Source organism: Stegostoma tigrinum, chromosome 10 (genome assembly GCF_030684315.1).
Source record: "Stegostoma tigrinum isolate sSteTig4 chromosome 10, sSteTig4.hap1, whole genome shotgun sequence".
Taxonomy (NCBI): domain Eukaryota; kingdom Metazoa; phylum Chordata; class Chondrichthyes; order Orectolobiformes; family Stegostomatidae; genus Stegostoma; species Stegostoma tigrinum.
The window spans coordinates 79,483,349-79,502,188 of NC_081363.1; the positions used below are offsets into that span (position 1 = coordinate 79,483,349).

The 18,840-nt window shown below is 40.9% G+C and overlaps 1 protein-coding gene across 8 annotated transcripts in view; it reads left to right on the forward strand.

Annotated features, from left to right (window-relative positions):
* si:dkey-13p1.4 (transmembrane protein 151B) overlaps positions 1-18,840 on the forward strand; it is a 187,609-nt gene that overhangs the window by 152,644 nt on the left and 16,125 nt on the right. For all 8 annotated transcript variants that reach the window (XM_059649294.1, XM_059649292.1, XM_059649293.1 and 5 more), the window contains exon 3: positions 8,098-8,489. In XM_059649294.1, the coding sequence (XP_059505277.1) occupies positions 8,098-8,489 (392 nt within the window). The remainder of the gene's footprint in view (positions 1-8,097; positions 8,490-18,840) is intronic.

An 18,840-nucleotide genomic window follows, 5' to 3' on the forward strand; every position in this document is an offset into this window, starting at 1 on the left:
TTTATATAAAACTATACACTTAGTGTGCTGCTGCAGCTATTCTTGAGTCTGATCACTGTGTTTTACGCACTAAGTTAGCATTTCGAAAAAATAATTTTCAGTGAACCTGTAAGTATTGTTTAAATTCTGCTGGTAGCTGATTCAGAAACATTTTCCAGTATTGCATTGGTCTCCTCAGTTTCTTTAGTGAGCACCAGCGTTAAAGAAAAGCTTTGTATTTACATAGTATCTTTCACAGCCTTTTATCGGAAGGTGCTGTATGGTCAGTAAATGTTTTTGAAGTATAGTCACTGTTGTGATGGAGGAAAAATGGCAGCCAATTTGTGCACAGCAGCTCCCACATTTAGCAATGTGATAAATAACGTTATAACATGCTTAAATGGTGCCTGATTTACTGATAAATGTTAGCTTGGACACAAGTAAAATTCAGTTTTATGTAAAATGCTGTTAATCAACTTGTACCATGATATCTTTGGTAAGTGGGGTCTTAATTTAACACCTCATCAGAAAGGCAGTACCTCTGTTAGTGCAGGCAACAGCATTTTGCAACAGCGTCTTAAAGAAGATTTTGTGCTCCACCTCTGGGGTGGGGCTCATAACACAATGTTTGGACTCTAGGCAAAAGCCACTGAGTCGTAGCTGATAGAAATGATCAGTAGATAATAAAATGTGAGGCTGGACGAACACAGCAGGCCAAGCAGCATCTCAGGAGCACAAAAGCTGACGTTTCGGGCCTAGACCCTTCATCAGAGAGGATGATCAGTATTTTCTTTTACTTTGGATTTTCTGTAAAACTAGGGCAATACCTAATTGTGTTGTGCATCTTTGCAGTTAATTAATTTTGAGACCAATAGTCAAAATAATCTTGTAATAGAATGCTAATGTGTTACTATATAGATTATAGTAATACTACAATTATACGAATAGATCATGGAGATTTATGGTAATTGATCAGATGATATTGACTTGGAAAATAAATCTTATGAAGCTGTGAAATAAGGAATCTACATGTATTCTGGCAGCATCCACTTTTACCCTCCGTTTGCTCTCACTTGTGCTTTAGGTTGCTTATCTGACACTGAGATGAGTCTCTCTTTCCTCCGTTTCTGTGAAGACTAAATCCACTGCGTTTATGTTTTCAATATGCTCCCAGTCAGTGATTCTTCCCAGTCCTAACCACTGTCTCAAACAGAACCTGACAATTAGCAGTCTCTTCATCCCTGTACTCATGGACATATTTACAGCCAGTCAAGCAACGCACTGAATTTTAAAATTGTCATACTGGTGTTCAGATCTCTTCACAACGTTGTTCCTCCCCCAATGTAGCCACTTCCAGTCTAACAAACTGCAAAGAAATCTGCATCAGCCAACTATTGCCTGTGGTGTAGAATTGCCTCCCTAAATGTGTCTGTCTTTCCACCTTTTCTACTTTTAAAGTCTTGCTTAAAACATTTATGATCAAACTTAATCATCTGTCCTCATATTTCCTTCAGTTCGCTGTGAGTTTTTGTGACCAAACATCCTGTATTAAAGGCACTATATAATTGCTAATTGTGTTATCAGTCTCAACTTGAAAATTACTGAAGAATAATTTTGTATCCTTTTTGAGATTTTTGTACTCAACAATTGATGTTGCGTTCAAAATCTAAGGACTGTGTGGTGGTAACTAATATTTTCGTGCAAAATTATAGGAGCTCTTGAGTGTCCTGTAATGATAGATCTTACTTGGCTATACATATTACTGTTTTTAACATTATCTGATTTGTATGTTGCTGACGCATTATCAATATGTTTACGGGCAATAAAAGCTGAGGCTATCTTTGAAGCAGTAGCTGGTTTTAACCATGTTGAGGAATGAGAAGTGCATGTTGCAATTTGCTGCTGTGACTCTGGGGCATTTCTGAAGACTAAAGATACACGAGTACAGCAAGTTAGCAAAGAGGATTTTCTTGGGTTAGACTTTCCACATTGGATACGACTCATTATGGTTTGTTGTTCCTGTTTCCATCCCTGAGCAACACTGATTATCTAAAAGTTTATTTTTTAAAAAAAATTGTAGTATGAATTTACACGTGTAAAATTTCCCTATAACTACTGTTCACTTTGGGACATGCATGCTTCTGGCAGGCTGGCGTTTATTGCCTGTCTCCAATTATCTTTGATGTTGGTGAGCTGCCTTCTTGAACTGCTGCAGTCCACATGCCACAGGTTGACCCACTGATCCAGGGAGGTAATTTCAGGATTTTAACTCTCAGACAATGAAGTCAGGATAGTAAGTGACTTGGAGGGAAAACTTGTATTTATCTCCTGTACATGTTCCTGTACTTTTCCTTCTAGGTGGAAATAGTCATGGTTTTCGAAGGTGCTGTCTAAGGATCTTTGAATTTCTGCAGTGCATCTCCTAGATAGGAGTAAACACTGTTACTGAGCATTAGCGGTGGAGGAAGTGGATGCTTGTGGATGTAATGCCAATCGAGTGGGCTGCTTTGTCCTGGATTTCATGAAGCTTCTTGATTGTTGGTGCTGCAGCCAACCCAGGCAAGTGGGGAGTATTCCATCACATTCTTGCCTTGTGCCTTTGAGGATGGTTGACAGACTTTGGGCAGTCAGGAGATAACTTTTTTCAGGCATTCCTATCCTCTGACCTAGTCTTAGAGACACTGTTTACGTGGAAGCCTGGTGAGTTTCTGGTCATTATAACTCCAGGAAGTTGATAGTGGGTGATTCAGTGATGATAACATCATTGAATGTCAAAGGGCAGTGGCTTGATTGTCGTTGTCTGTCACTTGTGTGGTGCGAATGTTAGTTGACGCTCGTTAATTTGAGTATTGTCCAGATCTTGTTGCATTCAGACATGGACTGCTTTAGTATCTAAGGAATCATGCATGGTGCTGAACCTTGAACAGTCATCAACAAACATTCCACCTCTGACCTTTTGAAGAAAGGAAGTTCATTGATGAAGCAACTGAAAAAGATTGGACCTGGGACATTATCCTGAGGAACTCCTGCAGTAATGGCCTGAAGCTTAGATGACCAGCCTCCCCAATAAGCATGATCGTTCTCCTATGCTTCGAGTATGACTCAAACCAGAAAAGTGTTTGTGTTTGATTCTCGTTGATTCCAGTTTTCCTTCAGTTCCTGGATGCTACATCCAGCCGAATGCGGCCTGCGTGTCAAGATCTGTCATTCTCACTTCACCTCTGGACTTCAGTACTTTTGACCATGTTTGAACCAAGGTTACCATGAGGTCAGTAGCTGAGTGGCCCTGACAGAACCCAAGCTGACAGCTTATTGCTGTGCAGGTGCTGCTTGATAGTCTGTTGATGACACCTTCCATCATTTTACTGACCATTGAGAATAGACTGAGGCAGTAACTGGCTTGGTTGGATTTCTTCAGCTTTTTGTGTATAGTGCATACCTGGGAAATTTTCCATATTGACATGTAGATACAAGTGTTACAACTGTACTGAAGCAGGTTGGTTAGAGGAGCAGCAAGTTCTGGAACACCAGTCTGCAGTACTGCTGCCACAATGTTTAGGGCCCTTTTGCATTGCAGCATCCAGTGTCTCCAACCATTGATATTATGTAGAGTGAATTGAATTGGCTGAAGACTGGCATCACTAGACGAGGCAGAAATGGATCATCCACTTGACATTGCTGGCTGAACATTGCTGCAAATGCTTCAGTCTAATCTTTTGTGCTGATGTATTGAGGTTCTCCACTCTTTTAAAGTGGCAATATTTGTGGAGCTGTGTCATCCAATGAGTTGCTTAATTGTCCACCACTATTCATGACTGGCAGGGCTACAGAGATTAGATCTGATCCATTGTTTGAAGAATTACTTAGCTCTATCGTTTGCTGCTTACGCTGTCAGGCATGCAAATAGTCCTGTTTGGAAGCTTGACCAGGTCGACACCTCTGCTTTGGTCTGCCTGGTGCTGTTTCTGCACTCTTCATTGAACCAGATTTGATCTGTAGCTTGACGGGGAAGAAATGTTGTCGGGGTAATGATATGTCACAAAGTTGTAGCTTATGTTGGAGTACAATGCTACTGCAGTGACTGCCCATGCACCTCATGGATGCCCTGCCTTGAGTTGCTAGATCTGTTTTGAAATCTGTCCCATTTATCGCAGTGATAGCACCACACGGCACAATGGAGGGTATTCTCACTGTGAGGGCAGGACTGTGTGGTGGTGACTCTTAACGATACATCTGTCCATGACAGTATCTGCAGCTGGCACATTGGTAAAGATGAAGTCAAGTATGTTTTTCCACTTTGTTGGTTTTGTCAACACCTGCTACAGACCCAGACTAGCAGCTATGTCCTTTAGAACCCAACCAGCTCGATCAATAGTACTGCTGCCAAGATGCTCTTGATAGTGGATGTTGAAATCCCCCACCCAGAATATGTTTTGCACCCTTGCTACCCTCAGTGCTTCCTCCAAATATTATTCAATGTGGAAGGGCACTGATTCATCAGCTGAAGGAGGTCAGTATGTGATAATCAGCAGGAGATTCCCTTGCCCATGTTTAACATGAAGCGGTGAGACTTCATGGGGTCTGGCGTCAGTGTTGCCAACTCCCCAGGGCAACTTTCTCCTGACTGTGTATGTCACTGTGCTGCCATCTCTGCTGGATCTGACCTGCTAGTGGGACAGGGTGTATTCAGGAGTGGCAAGAATCGGGACACTAAGATCTCAGTCTGAGAGTACGAATGTATCAGGCTGTTGCTTGACTACTCTGAGAAAGCTCTCCCAATTTTGGCAGGATTGTCGGGATTCTGTATGTTGTCATTTCTGGTGCTGAGATCGATGCTAGGTGATTCATTGGTTTCATTATTTTGTTGAGACTTCATAGTGATTGCAACTGAGTACCCTGCTAGGCCATTTTAAGGGGCAGTAAGAATCAACTACAGTGCTGTGGGTCTTGAGTCATATGTTGGCCAGACCAGTGATGATAGAAGATTAATTCATTCTGTAAAGGGCATTAGTGAGCCAAATAGATTTTTCCAATAATTAACAATGGTTTTACGGTTATTGGTAGGTTCTTAATTCTGATTTTTTTTTTAAAAGAAGTCGAATTCTAGTTCCATCATCTATGGTGGGGGGATTCAAACATGGATCCCCTGAACACTTATTACCCGAGTTTCTGGATTAATAGAAAATACCATTAGGCCATAGCCTCTTTTTATTGATTTCCCCCTAACTGTTTTGAGGGGCTATAGTACACCCCAGCAAACTGCTTTTAGTTCTTCTGTATGACCTCATTTGAAAATCTTCATAAGGTATCATCCTTCCTTATCACTGTTTGATGTCTTTGTCAAAGTTGTAGCCCCACTGTTTCTTTTACTTACTGACCTTCTGTCCAGTAGCAAGTTGTTCAGTGTCAGAGATTCTCTCTGAAGGATACATTAAATTGAGGTGTGCTCATTTTAATCTAATAGTGTCTTAGCATTCGAAGAATTCCCCTGCATTTCTATCTGCTGTCCTGGCCAACATTTATCCCTCTGACTACATTCCAAAAAGAAATGGTTTTAATCATTTATCTTGGCTGTAATTGAAACTTTGTATGCACATTTTAAAAAAATCATGGGATGTGTGCAACTGACTATGCCTACATTATCTGTCTGTAATTGCCCTTGAGAAAGTCATGTTGAGCAGCTGAATTCCTGACATTACAACAGTGGCAACACTTGATTTGTTTCATAGTCTTTGCAGTGCTTTGCAATGTACTGAGGTTGTGAAACATGCTGTATAAATGCAGGTCTTTCAGACTTCATGTTCCAGTGTGTTCTAATGAGGAGACATTTAATTCCTGGAAACTGATTCCCATTGTTAAACCCATTCTGGTGGCAAAATAGGGTTTCTAAAGGTGGTAATCTCTGGATTAAAACATGCTTGTGCTACCGAGTTTGGAAAAGATAACACAAGTGAATACATGGATGGAAAAGCCTAATCTTCTGGGCATCGTGAACCCTTGCATTAGCTTTCTTTTTCTTTAAAATGTGCTGTTTCTTGCTTGGTATACTTTTTCCGTGGTGGTATTGTCCTTGTTAATTTGATTTGCATCCTGTTTATTGACTCTATATAGTCTCATGACAATTGGTGACCAGCATAGACTTCTGGGGTGTAATTATCATTCTGTCGCAGCAGAATATTGGAAGAAATGAGAGCAGGAGTACTTAGAATCTACTCTGCCATTCAGTGCAATCACTGATGGCCACGTCAACAACATTTTTTTTCTTGCCTTATCCCTCAATGTTTTTACAGTCAAGAAATCTGTTGATTTGAGTATTGAGCATACTGCATAATTGAGTCTCTACTGCCCAATCCAAAGATTTTCCACCCTCCCTTGAAGAAATTCCTCCTCATCCCAGTACAGAAAGGCCTGATGCTTATTCTGATTCCAGAAGCACCTACTCCACGCATCAGCTTTTGCTGGGGGATATATCCTTCTTGCATCTACCCTGAGCCCTGTAAGAATTTTGCCTGTAAACATTTTGCATCTTTGAATGAGATCACTTTCTTCTAACCTGCAAAAAATAAAGGTCCAGTCTATTTAATCTTTCCATGTAGCATAATCTCTTAATTAATTTTGGTGAACCTTTATTGGTTTATAACCTATTTGGCAAGTATTTCCTTCCATGGGTGAGGAGTCCAAAACTGCACGTTACTCTGGGTGTTGTCTCAACAAGGTTCTATATAATTGCAGTAAACTATCCTTACTGCTAGATTCTCATCTTCCTGAAATGAATTCCAACACGCAGGTACGGCAAGCAATTAACTTTGTGACTTGCGAAGAAGGACATCTAAGTCCCTTTCAAGTTCAAAACTTCCCAATCTCTCTCTCTCTCTCCCTCTCTCTCTCTCTCTCTCTTTTTTTTAAAATCCATTCCTTTTGTTATTTTCGTACCAAAGTGGATAAATCTGTAAGTTTTAGTTGGTATTCCATCTGCCCAATGTTTGCTCACTCAGCCTCCCCAAATCTCCTTTTAAAAAAACCTTTGCATCCTCCTCACCATTCTCCTCATTTCCGTTGAATTTTGTCACTTGCAAACTTTCCTTTCATAAATCCCTGCTGATTCTGTCTGATCCTATTACTGTTTTCCAAGTAGAGTTCTTTCCCACCTTTTGTACCAGACTCTGACATTTCTCCACTATTGATGTCAGGCTAAGGGGTCTAGAATTCCTAGTTTTCTCTCTGCTGCCCTTTTTAAAATGGTTAACATTAGAGCAGTTCCTATAGATTACAGGGGAGCTGGAGTAGAGTAACCACCAATGCAACATCTTTTTCTAGTGTCATTTCCTCAAGTAGTGCGGGATTTAGATTATCAGGGCCAGGGGATTTTTCGATCTTTTATTCCATTCATTTCCTTTACAAATACTGATTTCCTTCAGTTCCAGCCTCTCCCTGCAGACCCTGTGTTCTCCAATATGTTTAGGACATCCTTTATGAAGACAGACCCAAAATACACATTTAATTGTTCTGCCATCTCTTTGTTCCCTGTTATATTATCCCCCCCCTGTTTTGGTATATGGTATTTCATTGAAGGCAGTTTGAAATCCATTTGCAGTACTTAGTAATTATCTAATGCATTATCTTCGTCTGCTGTGTTATCCCCTCAAAGAATTGGTGAAGTTGGTCAAGCACGATTTTACCTCTTTAAATCAGTGTTGACTTTGTGTATTATGTTTGGTTTTTTAAAAAAAATATTTTTGATGTCAAGACGTTTGTATTGTTTCTGTTACTACAGTCATTAATTTTACAGTGCACATGTTACAAACTGTGTAATGTAGTATTGAGTCTTTATGCAACAATGTTCTGTCTGCCTTTTGCAACTAAGATTACAGGTTTAAAAGGTTATAATTGAGTTCTACTATAAATATAGGCTATAATAGATAATATCAAGGTTTGGGTATGTAACATTTCTTTTAGCAGGCAGCCGTATTGTAAAGATAGAAACATGGGCAATCAGAAGCACTCCTGCCAGTTTTGCTGCTGTTTCGTAGGTGAAGTGAAGCTGGGTAAGAGCGAGTCGGTGGTTAATTCTCTCTCTTTTTTTTTCCCCCCTTTCCCCCTCCCCCTTTTCCTTTCTAGATGGGTACAGTTCCTTGAAACCGCTCAGTGTAACCATCCCAGTCACAAGTCATCCAGTGTCTCCGGCAAACCCTGTCTCAGGCTGCCCTGTCCCCACAGCCCCTCCTGCTGCTGAGCCTGTTCCTCATCTGCAGCGTCCTGGTTTGGAGACACCAGCAACTTCTCGACCTCAAACCTTGTCTATGCTGAAACTGAGCAAGGAGTGTCCTCAGAGCTCCAAACCTCCCAGTAGCTCTAAATCCAACCTCCGCAGTCCAGCCAGTTCGCCAGCTCAGCAAAGTAAAGCAGGTACAGGGCATGTGGAGAGCAAGCAACAGAGAATCAGCAGACGAAGAGCCACGAATGGCTGGCTCCCTGTAGGAGAGCCCTATGACAAACCTGTCTATGTTGTGGTAAGTATGTATTGAACATGCTTTTTCTAATCAGGAAACTTGAATTGCTGTTTTAAAGAATTAAAATCTTAGTTCTAGAAAATGTCATTATACCTTCCTGTAATAACTATTCATAATATCTTGAAGAAAGATGTGCACTGATGCAGTGCCTTTGACTCAGCATACAGAAACTTTACAGTTAGTTACATTGATACTTAATCACTGTTGTAACATAGGAAACACAGCAGTCAATTTGTGCACAACACCCTCCTGCAAGCAACTATGTGATAATACATCAGTTGCAGCACAAAAAGAGGTCATTTGGCCCATAGTGTGTGTGCCAGATAGAAAAGAGATTTTTTTGGTTATACTTGTCCCATACTGCTTAAATTTTAAGTTTCTGACTCACTCACTCTGAACATCTTAAGATAGAGGTTGAAAGTTTGTTTTTGTGTTGTATAGGTGTATTAGGGTCTGCTCAAGTTCCAGCCTGCCACCACTCTCTGGGTAAAAACACTCCTCATCACATTCTCACCCCCGCCTCCCAACATTTTACAAGTTACCAAATTGTATCCCTTCCCCTCAAACCTAGGCAGAATCGTGATAAGTCTCCTGTGTAACTTCTCAATGTGGTTACTTTTTTGATAATGTGCTTTGAACCAGAATTTTGTAACAGTTCCAGGATAACCTTATTGCCCTTAGTATTCCATAATCGCCTGAAGCAGTTGGTCAGCTTTCAGGTGTCATTTGAGGACTAAATGCTGGCATTGACGTTTGAGAATTGCCCTGTTGCTGTTCAAAGCTCTAGGCTGATAACTCCAGTGGAGTTCTTGGATTCCTGCATTGTCTGATCTGCTGCGTTTCAGTTAAGACATCATTTCAGGCTCCAGCTACACACTCAAGACGGAAGATTCCCTGGTACTATTTTGAGAGGGAATAGGGGAGTATTTTTTTCTAGTAATCTGCCTAATATTTATCCCTCTAACAACATCTTAAAAATAGAAACAGATTAGCACTAGTTAAACAATGTAGTAGAAATTTGGAACTCCTTTCTTCAAAGAAGGTGTTGAGGTTGAGGGTTGAGTGAACATTTTAAGGTAGAGGTTGAAGGTTTGTTTTTGTGTTGTGTAGGTTTTTTAGGGTCTGCTCAAGTAGGTAGACCTGCTGTTTGAACATTGGTATGGAATTGGCAGGTTTAATGATGTCTACCATGTTCCTAAAGCTTGTTTATTGTAGTACAGACCACAAGTAGCATTCAGAAAAACAACAGCACTTGCCTGTTGACCTGGAGAATTTGGTCTGGCATCTGCAGTTGTAGGATGCTGTTTGCAACATTGAGTTAGAATATGTAAACTGAATTTTCTTTTATCTTCTGTGGTTTACCATGCAATATCCCACATGTGACACTTCGTGACCATTTTACCAGTCAGATGACCTATTGTGTGCAGGTTGAACAAATGAAAGCATGAACACTGATACACTGTTGTGTTAAAACTGATGATTTAACTGTTGAATTAAAATTCAGTCCAGGCCTACTGCTGGCTAGCAGCTTTCTCCAGACACCTACCATCTTCCGTGTTTTCTTAAAAAAAAATTAACTTATCTTGTACGTTTGCTTTTAAATGTTCCTCAGTTTACCTTAATCCTATGTCCCCTAGTATTTGACATTTCCATGCTGGGAAAAAGATGGTGACTATCCACCCTAGCCATACCTTTCATAATTGTATGTTCCCGTACATTCCAGATGTCCTCTTTCTTCAAGGACGGCAGTGGTCAAGAACGCCCTCGACCATGTCTCCCGCATTTCCCACAACTCATCCCTCTCACCCTGCCTTTGCAATAACTGCCAAAAGAGAATCCCCCTAGTCCTCACATACCATCCCACCAACCTCCGGATACAATGCATCATCCTCCAACACTTCCGCCATCTGCAATCCGACCCCGCCACTAAAGACATTTTTCCATCACCACCTTTGCCTTCTGGAGAGACTCCCTTGTCCGCTCCACACTCCCCTCCAACCCCACCACACCCGGCACTTTCCCCTGCAACAGCAGGAAGTGCTACACCTGCCCCTACACCACCTCCCTCACCCCCATCCCTGGCCCCAAGATGACTTTCCACATCAAGCAGATGTTCACCTGCACATCCACCAATGTGGTATACTGTATCTGCTGCCTGTTGTGTCTTCCTCTGCATTGGGGAAACCAAGCGGAGGCTTGGGGACCGCTTAGCAGAACACCTACACTCAGTTCGCAATAAACAACTGCACCTCGCAGTCGTGAACCATTTTAACTCCCCCTCCCATTCCTTAGGTGATACATCCATCCTGGGCCTCCTGCAGTGCCACAATGATGCTACCCAAAGATTGCAGGAACAGCAGCTGATATTCCGCTTGGGAACCCTGCTGCCCAATGGTATCAATGTGGATATCACAAGCTTCAAAATCTCTTCACCCCCCACTGCATCCCAAAACCAGTCCAGCTCGTCCCCGCCTCCCTAACCTGTTCTTCCTCTCACCTAGCGCCCAACCTCAAGCCTCACCTCCATTTCCTACCTACTAACGTCATCCCGCCCCCTTGACCTGTCCGTCCTCCCCGGACTAACCTATCCCCCTCCCTACCTCCCCACCCGTACTCTCCTCTCCACCAATTTTCTCCTCTATCCATCTTTGGTCTGCCTCCTCCTCTCTCCCTATTTATTTCAGAACCCTCTCCCCATCCCCCTTTTCTGATGAAGGGTCTAGGCCCAAAACATCAGCTTTTGTGCTCCTAAGATGCTGCTTGGCCTGCTGTGTTCATCCAGCCCCACACTGTTATCCCCAATATCCCAGTAAACCTCTCTTGCACCCTTTCCAAAACTTCCACATCCTACATATATAGTGTGATGATCAGAACTGCACAGAGTAGTCCAAAAGTGGTCTAACTGAAGTCTTAAACAGCTGCACCATGACTTGCCAACTTTTAAACTCAGTGTCCTGACTAATAAAGGCAAGCAGCCCTTACCATCTGTGCAACGCCTTATCCAGCAGGAGCTCCAGGACCCAGCCTGAAAAGTAGGGCATCAATTTGCCCTGTTTGCCACAGCCTGTATGGTTATTTGCCCTGGATATCTCTGGAATGACAGGCCTTCTCCAGTGGCCTTTTAAAGATGGTATCTGCATGAAGGATACCAGTCAATCCTGAAATATCCAGCAAATAATGAGTTGCTCCCGGAAATGCATGTATTAAGATGGGGTGAAAACCCCACATGATACATGCCAAGGAGTGAGAATGGCAGTTAATGCGGAGAGTTTGGAAAGATTTAGCAAGTAAACATACTTGGCCTTACTGTGAAAATCCTTTCAACAAATTACAAGAGAGTTGCAGTGAGCCAAATAAATCATAAACTGTACCACAAGGTAGAATCTTAAATATTTTTCAATGGTCTGTTTGCCCAGGTTTGTATCTTAGACCATGGTATTTTTTTTCACAGTTGCACTCAGTTATCAAACTCAAGAACTGGTATTTGGTCTTGTTTGTGCGTCCAGTCACTTCAGCAGTCCAGTTGGACTTCAGCATTTCTTCCTTTTCCGTTTTGGAAGCTATTTTGACTGTTAACAATGGGACTAACATTTTCCAAAAGGAATTACTGATGCAAAGCTATTTTCTCAACGGTAGGGGAGTTCAAAACTAGAGGTCATAATTTGAAGGTGAGGGGAGGAAAATTTGCAAGGGACCTGAGGGGCAACTTTTTCATATGGCGGGTGGTTTACATATAGAATGAACAACTACAGGAAGTGGTAGATGCATTTGAAAAGCATTTGTACAGGCACATGAATAGGACAGAATTTAGAGAGATATGGGCCAAATGCAGGCAAAGGGGACTACATTAGCTTGGGAGACTTGGTCGGCACAAGCAAGTTGGATATGGCTGGGTTTATCATCTCCATGAGATTGATTTTGAACCCACCTCATCCAAATTATTTTGACAACAGCCCTGTTCAGTTGGCATGTAGGTCAGCTAGCTGGACAGCCCCGTTTTTTTGTATTGTCAGATCAGCTTAGTATAAGAGAGGATATTCTTCCTGTTAATTGCTGTTATCTTATTATAATGAGTTACCCCTTTCTTTCGTCTCTTCTAGAGAAAAAAAATCCCAGCATGTTCAGCTTTTCTAATCTGGTGGCGTCCTGTATATATATTCATTTTAAAGGGTATTCAGCTTCCTCGATTATATTCAGTACTGCAAGTAACTCCCTCCTTTGACTTTTTTATCTTTCAATAGCCCTTTTACATTATTTTGGTGCAAGTAAAGGTTTGAGTTTGAGGTTGTAATAAGTCTACCCATGGATTAATATATTTGTAGGAGACTACTGTAATACTGAGCATGAAGTTAAAATATTGTCCAGTAATGTTAAATATTGTCATATATAGTTTGACCCATTGCATTTGTCAAATGACCTACAGCCTTCTGCCTGCTGTTTAGTGATTTTTGTGACCATCCACAACCTACCAAGATCACTCCCCTCCTTTGAGTTCTGTTAGTCCATCCTTAGCAGTCTTGTCTTTAGCCCCCTAAATCCTCATCTGTGGAATTCCATAGTTAAATCTCGCTTGAAGACCCAACTTAAAAATGACCTGTCTTAATCTGTGCTTAACTGACCTCTTTTCCCTTAGCCCTCCAAGCTAAGTATCACCTAAGGTAGCCTCTACCCTAACACAAACTTACATTTTTCTCTAATTGCTTCTCATCTGCCCTTATCGACCTCCTCCTCTTTTTGTACAAAACACTAGAGGGATCTCTCACTAATCTGCTATCTATTCAACATTACTTTCTGGCTCCCATGTTAGTTGATATTTTTAATGGTTCTTTTGTCTTCATTCCCGGTCTGCATTAAACCCATCCTTCGCATACTTTGTCTGATCTCCAAACTTAATTTCTCTTCAAATACTTCAATGGGTTTTCATTTCCTAAGTCAGTGACTATTTTGTTAGCAACTCTGGTCCATGGTTAACACTTGATATTAGGCTCTGCCATATCACAGCACTAAACCATCATGACAACATTCAAAAGTTTGAGATGGTGGTAGAGCTTTTATTGGTTGACAACATATTCTTCTTCAGTACCTATCCTAAATTTTCCTGCTGGGTTGGATGGTCATTACCTGGGTCCATTCCTTTCTAGCCAATTATCAGCAGATAATCAGATGCAATGGCTTCTCTACCTGATCCTGGAATCCACCTCCCCATCCCTTAAATGTGTATCCCCTCATCCCTGTATTTGTCATTTTGATGTTGCTGCTGAATTCCATCATCTAAAAATACAATGCAAGTTTCCTGTGTGTGCTGACAACATCTAATTCTTCTTTACCATCTCTCTTGGCTGCTCCATGCTTGTGATTTGTTAAGCACTTGTCTAATGTTTAGGCCTGATGGGAAGAAATTTTCTTCAACTGCATATTGTGAAGACCAAAGCAATTGTCTTTAGTAGATGTCATAACCTCAATTCTCAGGCAATCTATCCCTATCCCTCGTCTTTGTCACTATCTGAGAATGAAGCAGGTTGTTTGTAACCTTTTGCTGTTCTTTTTGATTGATGCTGGTGTGTCAATAAGTCCACTCTATCACCATGGGCACCTACTTTTACCTCCAAAGTATTACCTATCTCTGCCCCTGCATCAGCTTTTCTCCTTTAGAATTTCTGATCTAAAGTTTCACTTAAGTATTGCAACTATTCCAATGCTGCCCTTGTCAGTATCTTTCTTATTCTTGCATAGAATTTCAGTGTCACTGACCAGACTAGCATTTATTGCCCACCCAAACTGTTCATGAGGAGTGATGGTGAATTTTTTTTTTTGAACATATGCAGTCTATCTAGTGCAGATAGAAAGGATTTCCAGGATGTTGATCTAGCTGGAGTGAAGGAACAGCAACATTGCCCTTCTTGGTGGTAGAGCTCATCGGTTTGGAAGGAGCCTGGATTGAGTTACTGCAGTAGATCTTACAGATGGTACACACTTTTGTGACTGTGTGCCATTGGTACAGGAAGTGAATGTTAAAGGTGCTGATGAAAAGATCTGCTTTGTCTTGAATATTGTTGAGATTCTTGTGTGTTTTTGGAGCTGTTGTTATGCATAGTATTTCATCAGACTCCTAACTTGTGTCTTTAAGATGGTGGACAGCCTTTGAGGTGACTCACTGCAGAATTCCACCCGTGAACTTTTTCAGGTGCAGGATATGAATTCTTACAAACTCGACTGATCCTATGATCATTTTTCTCTGCTGACCTGCATTGGTTTTGGGTCCAACAAGGTGTCAATGTTTAAAGTTTTTTTTTGTCCACATGTTCAAATCTCCAGCCCTATAAATGTAAAACCTTTGCACTGAACAAATTCTACTCCCTAGTGAAATTCTGACTTTATAGCTGTCCAAAGTGCAGCAATTATCTTCAGCTACCATGGGCCTAAACTCTGGAATTCTGCCTCACTACCTCCCTTTCACTTTTTTGAGATACTTCATGAAACTGAACTGTTTAGCCAATCATCCTGTGCTTCTGTAGCTGGGTTTCAAATTTTGTTTAACTGTCTTCGAAAACTTTGCAGCATAAAAGGTGATATCAAAATGCAGGTTGTTGACTTCAATCCATACCACTGGCCAAAATATCAGATTTTTGGCCAGCAGGAATATCTATAATAAGCCTGTATTTCTGTAGTACCTTTCATGATCTTAAGAGGTCCCAAGATGCTTAACAGCTATGAAATACTTGCAAAGTATAGTTAGTTGGAGATGTTGAGGTGACTAAGAGCTTGGCCTGAGTGGTGGCATTTCAGGGCTGTCTTAGGTGGAGAGTCTTGGGGAGGGAATTTTGTTGCAAAAGGAGTCTGGGATGAGCAAGTGTCCCAATATTGAGAGATGTAGGATGTCTTTGAAGGTCAGAGGGCAATAGGAATTTATATTTTGGAGTTATAAGTTAGGTTCGTGAACTTGTGGAAGAATTTCAACATGAGGGTGTGAATTTTAAAATATAGTGATGTAGACCAAATATTCATTAGGACGATTCAGTGACTGTCTGTGATGGATGACAGATGTTCATGTGGATTAGAGTACACAAAACACAGTTTCAGATGATCTTCAGTTTATGCAGTGAAAGTAGAAGGCCAGCAAGGAAAGTGTTGAACCAACCTTGATTCGAGGTAAGAAAATCACGAATCAGTTGAGTCAACAGATTGGGTAAGTCAGGACCAGAAAGGCTGTGCTACAGAATTGGAGATATATGGTCCCTGTATTGATGAGCATGTGAAATTAGGATCTTGGTTCTTCACATAGGTTAAAGGGGTTTGTAAACAGACTAATGCTGCATAAGGTTGTGGCTAGAAAGGAAATGGAATTATTGGTAAAGGTTTCAGAAAAAGTCAAAAATGACTTGCAAACTATTAATATATTGACTTCATAGAATGGTAGAATCCCACAGTGTGGAAACAGGCCTTTTGACCTAACAACACCAACCCTCAGAGCATCCCACCCAGACCCATCCTCCTATAGCCCACCTAATCTACACACCCCTGAAAACATGGTCAATTTAGCATGGCTAATCCACCTAGCCTGCACATCTTTGGACAGTGGGAGGAAACTGGAACACCCAGAGGAAACCCACGTAGATACGGGGAGAATGTACAAGCTTCACACAGTCACCTGAGGGTGGAATCGAACCCAGGTCCCTATGAGGCAGCAGTGCTAACCACTGTGCCACTCTTAACATGGACTCGGTTGGGAGTTGAACCGGGGACCTCTTGCATTCTAACACTACAGTACCCTAAGCGAAACTGGTATCCTTAGACCAACAAGCTGCCGCCTCTAGCCCCAGTTCGCTGGTTACTTAAGCAGTAACAGCACAGCTTGAAATATATACCAGTTTTTGAAAAAAGTTTTATATTGTGAGTTAAAGGTCTGGATTTTATACCCATTTGAAGAAAGATTTTCACCCAAGCAAAACAAACATCTACCATGTTTTACACATCCTGATTTGAGTAAGTAGCATCCTTTCTTCATAGTCATTCAGTCATTAATGCCTGGAATTCTTTCTTCACACGTTCACGGAACTCTGTTGCTACTAGGGCAGTAATAGTTGAAGAAAGTGATCTTTGGATGCCAAGATTGGCCAATAACTGTAGCATTGTCGGCAATGCCCATGGTTTGTGAATAGTTTCTTTAAAACATGGAAAAGTAGCCAGTTTCATTTATTTGTTGTATCTGAATGACTGTAGGTGCAAAACCAGTTGGAATTGACCATTTTCACTGGATTTGGGGGGAGAAGGCAAGAAGTAAAATTGTCACACACAGATATTCAATGATCCCAATCGAAAAAGCACTGTCCAATTTATTTTTTAATGAGCGCCTCCCTGGATTTCACACTTAGTACCCAAGTGGCTTATTGGCTTACATTACTGAAGTTTGAAAAATGTTTTACAGACTGTAACCATTAAGCATAGCATCATATTCACTGTTCACTATAAAATTGAATTGTAATCGACAAAGGAGCATTCCAGTGATGCTTTTGGGTTGAAGTTTTAACCTTTATAGCTGCCACTCCTTTATAAACTAAATTAAAATATTAATAATAAATATGTCGCTGTTAGCTAGGTTTATCTGTGTCTGTTTTGTTCTAACTGGTATGTGTCATGTACTATATATAGACTGTAATTATCATCAATAGTTCCGTATCTTTCAACAGGCTCTAAATTAATGCTTGTAGATTTCCTTCAAAGCAGAATATCTTGGAATGACATAAACTGCTGCAAGCTGTGAATGGCCAAATCTGAAAATCCCTGCCTGTTAAGAGCTAATAAAAAAAAGTCTCCATGCTTATTGTCAGGCATCAAATTTTTTTAAAAAAACAAATAATTCTCAGGGTGTAATTCTTATTGCCCATCTTTGTCCTGAGGTGGTGATGGTGGATCATTGCTATCAAATATTAGAGTGCAGAGATTTGGTACAACTGAATGGTTTGCTGGTTCATTTCAGATAGCATTTAAGAGTCAGGCAGCCACATTGCTGTGAGACGAAGTTTGCATATAGGTCAGACGTGATAAGGATGTCAGGTTTCCATCCCTAAAAGATGTTAATTAACCAAATGATTGTTTTAATAATCCTTACATTTCCAGAATATTTCAAGGAGAAACAATCCAAATTATACCACACATAAATGATGTGAATGTGTTGTAAAAACTCAGCCAGGCAGCATTTGTGGAGTCAGAAAAAAGTCAATCTTGCAGATCAGGTTTCCAGCATTTGCAGTATTTAGTTTTACTTTTATTATTAGACAAGACTTTTGGATTGCTCATTAAGTAACAACCAAAGACATCCTCCTTGTGTTTAAAATTCTTCAGTATCATTGCAAAATAATTTCCTTCCACATTATTGCTCGGTTAGGTTTTTAAGTGCTGTGAGAATGGTAATGGAGGAAATGCAACACCAAATTTGTATGCAACAAGCTCCTCCAGATAGTCATGTAATGACTGGAATGATCTGTTCTGTTAGTGTTTGTTGATGGCACAATAATGACTAAGTTACCCAGAGAACAAACTAGTTTATGAATACTGGCATGAATGCTTTAATTGTTGCCCATCAAGTACACAAGACAATGCTTTAACATCTCCCACAAGGAACACATCACTATGACACTCCTTCCTTATACCTTTTGGCTTTGGTTATTGGTTGTTTGATTCTTGAAATAGAGCTGCCAGTTGAGTCAAACTAAAACCAAACAATGTAGTGTCAATAAATGTACAACAGGAAAAACACAAGCAGGTCAGGCAGCATTCGAGAAGCAGAAGAATCAACATTTCAGGCTGAAACCCTTCGTCAGGAAATTTCAGTCTGAACTGTTGACTTTCCTGCTCCTCACTTGCTGTCTGACCTGCTGTACTTTTCCAGCTCCACATTTATTGACGTTATCTCCCAGCATCTGCCTTACTATTGCTAAATAATATAGTTTTGTACTTGTCACAGATTGGCAGATCTCATTGAGTTGGTGTCGTATTTGGTCTTGAAACCCTCAGTCAGAAAAGAAAAATGAAGCAGAACTCTGGGTCCTCATGCCAGTGATCTATACTGCATCTGACTTGTATCATTACAAGATAGTCACTAACACCATAAATAGGAGTTTGAGGAAAAACTGCCCAGAGTGTGATGAGAATGTGGAACTTTTTACAATATGAAATAAGTGGGACGAATAGCAGAAATGTGTTTAAAGAGTAGCATGGTAAGAGGCATGTATGAGGCAAAGTCATCAGCATGGCCCTGTTTAGCTGAATAGCCTGTTTTGTGTTATCTCATATGTATGTGCATGCTAGGTGAAAAGAAGATTGCATTCTGCTTCCATGGCCTGATCAGGTG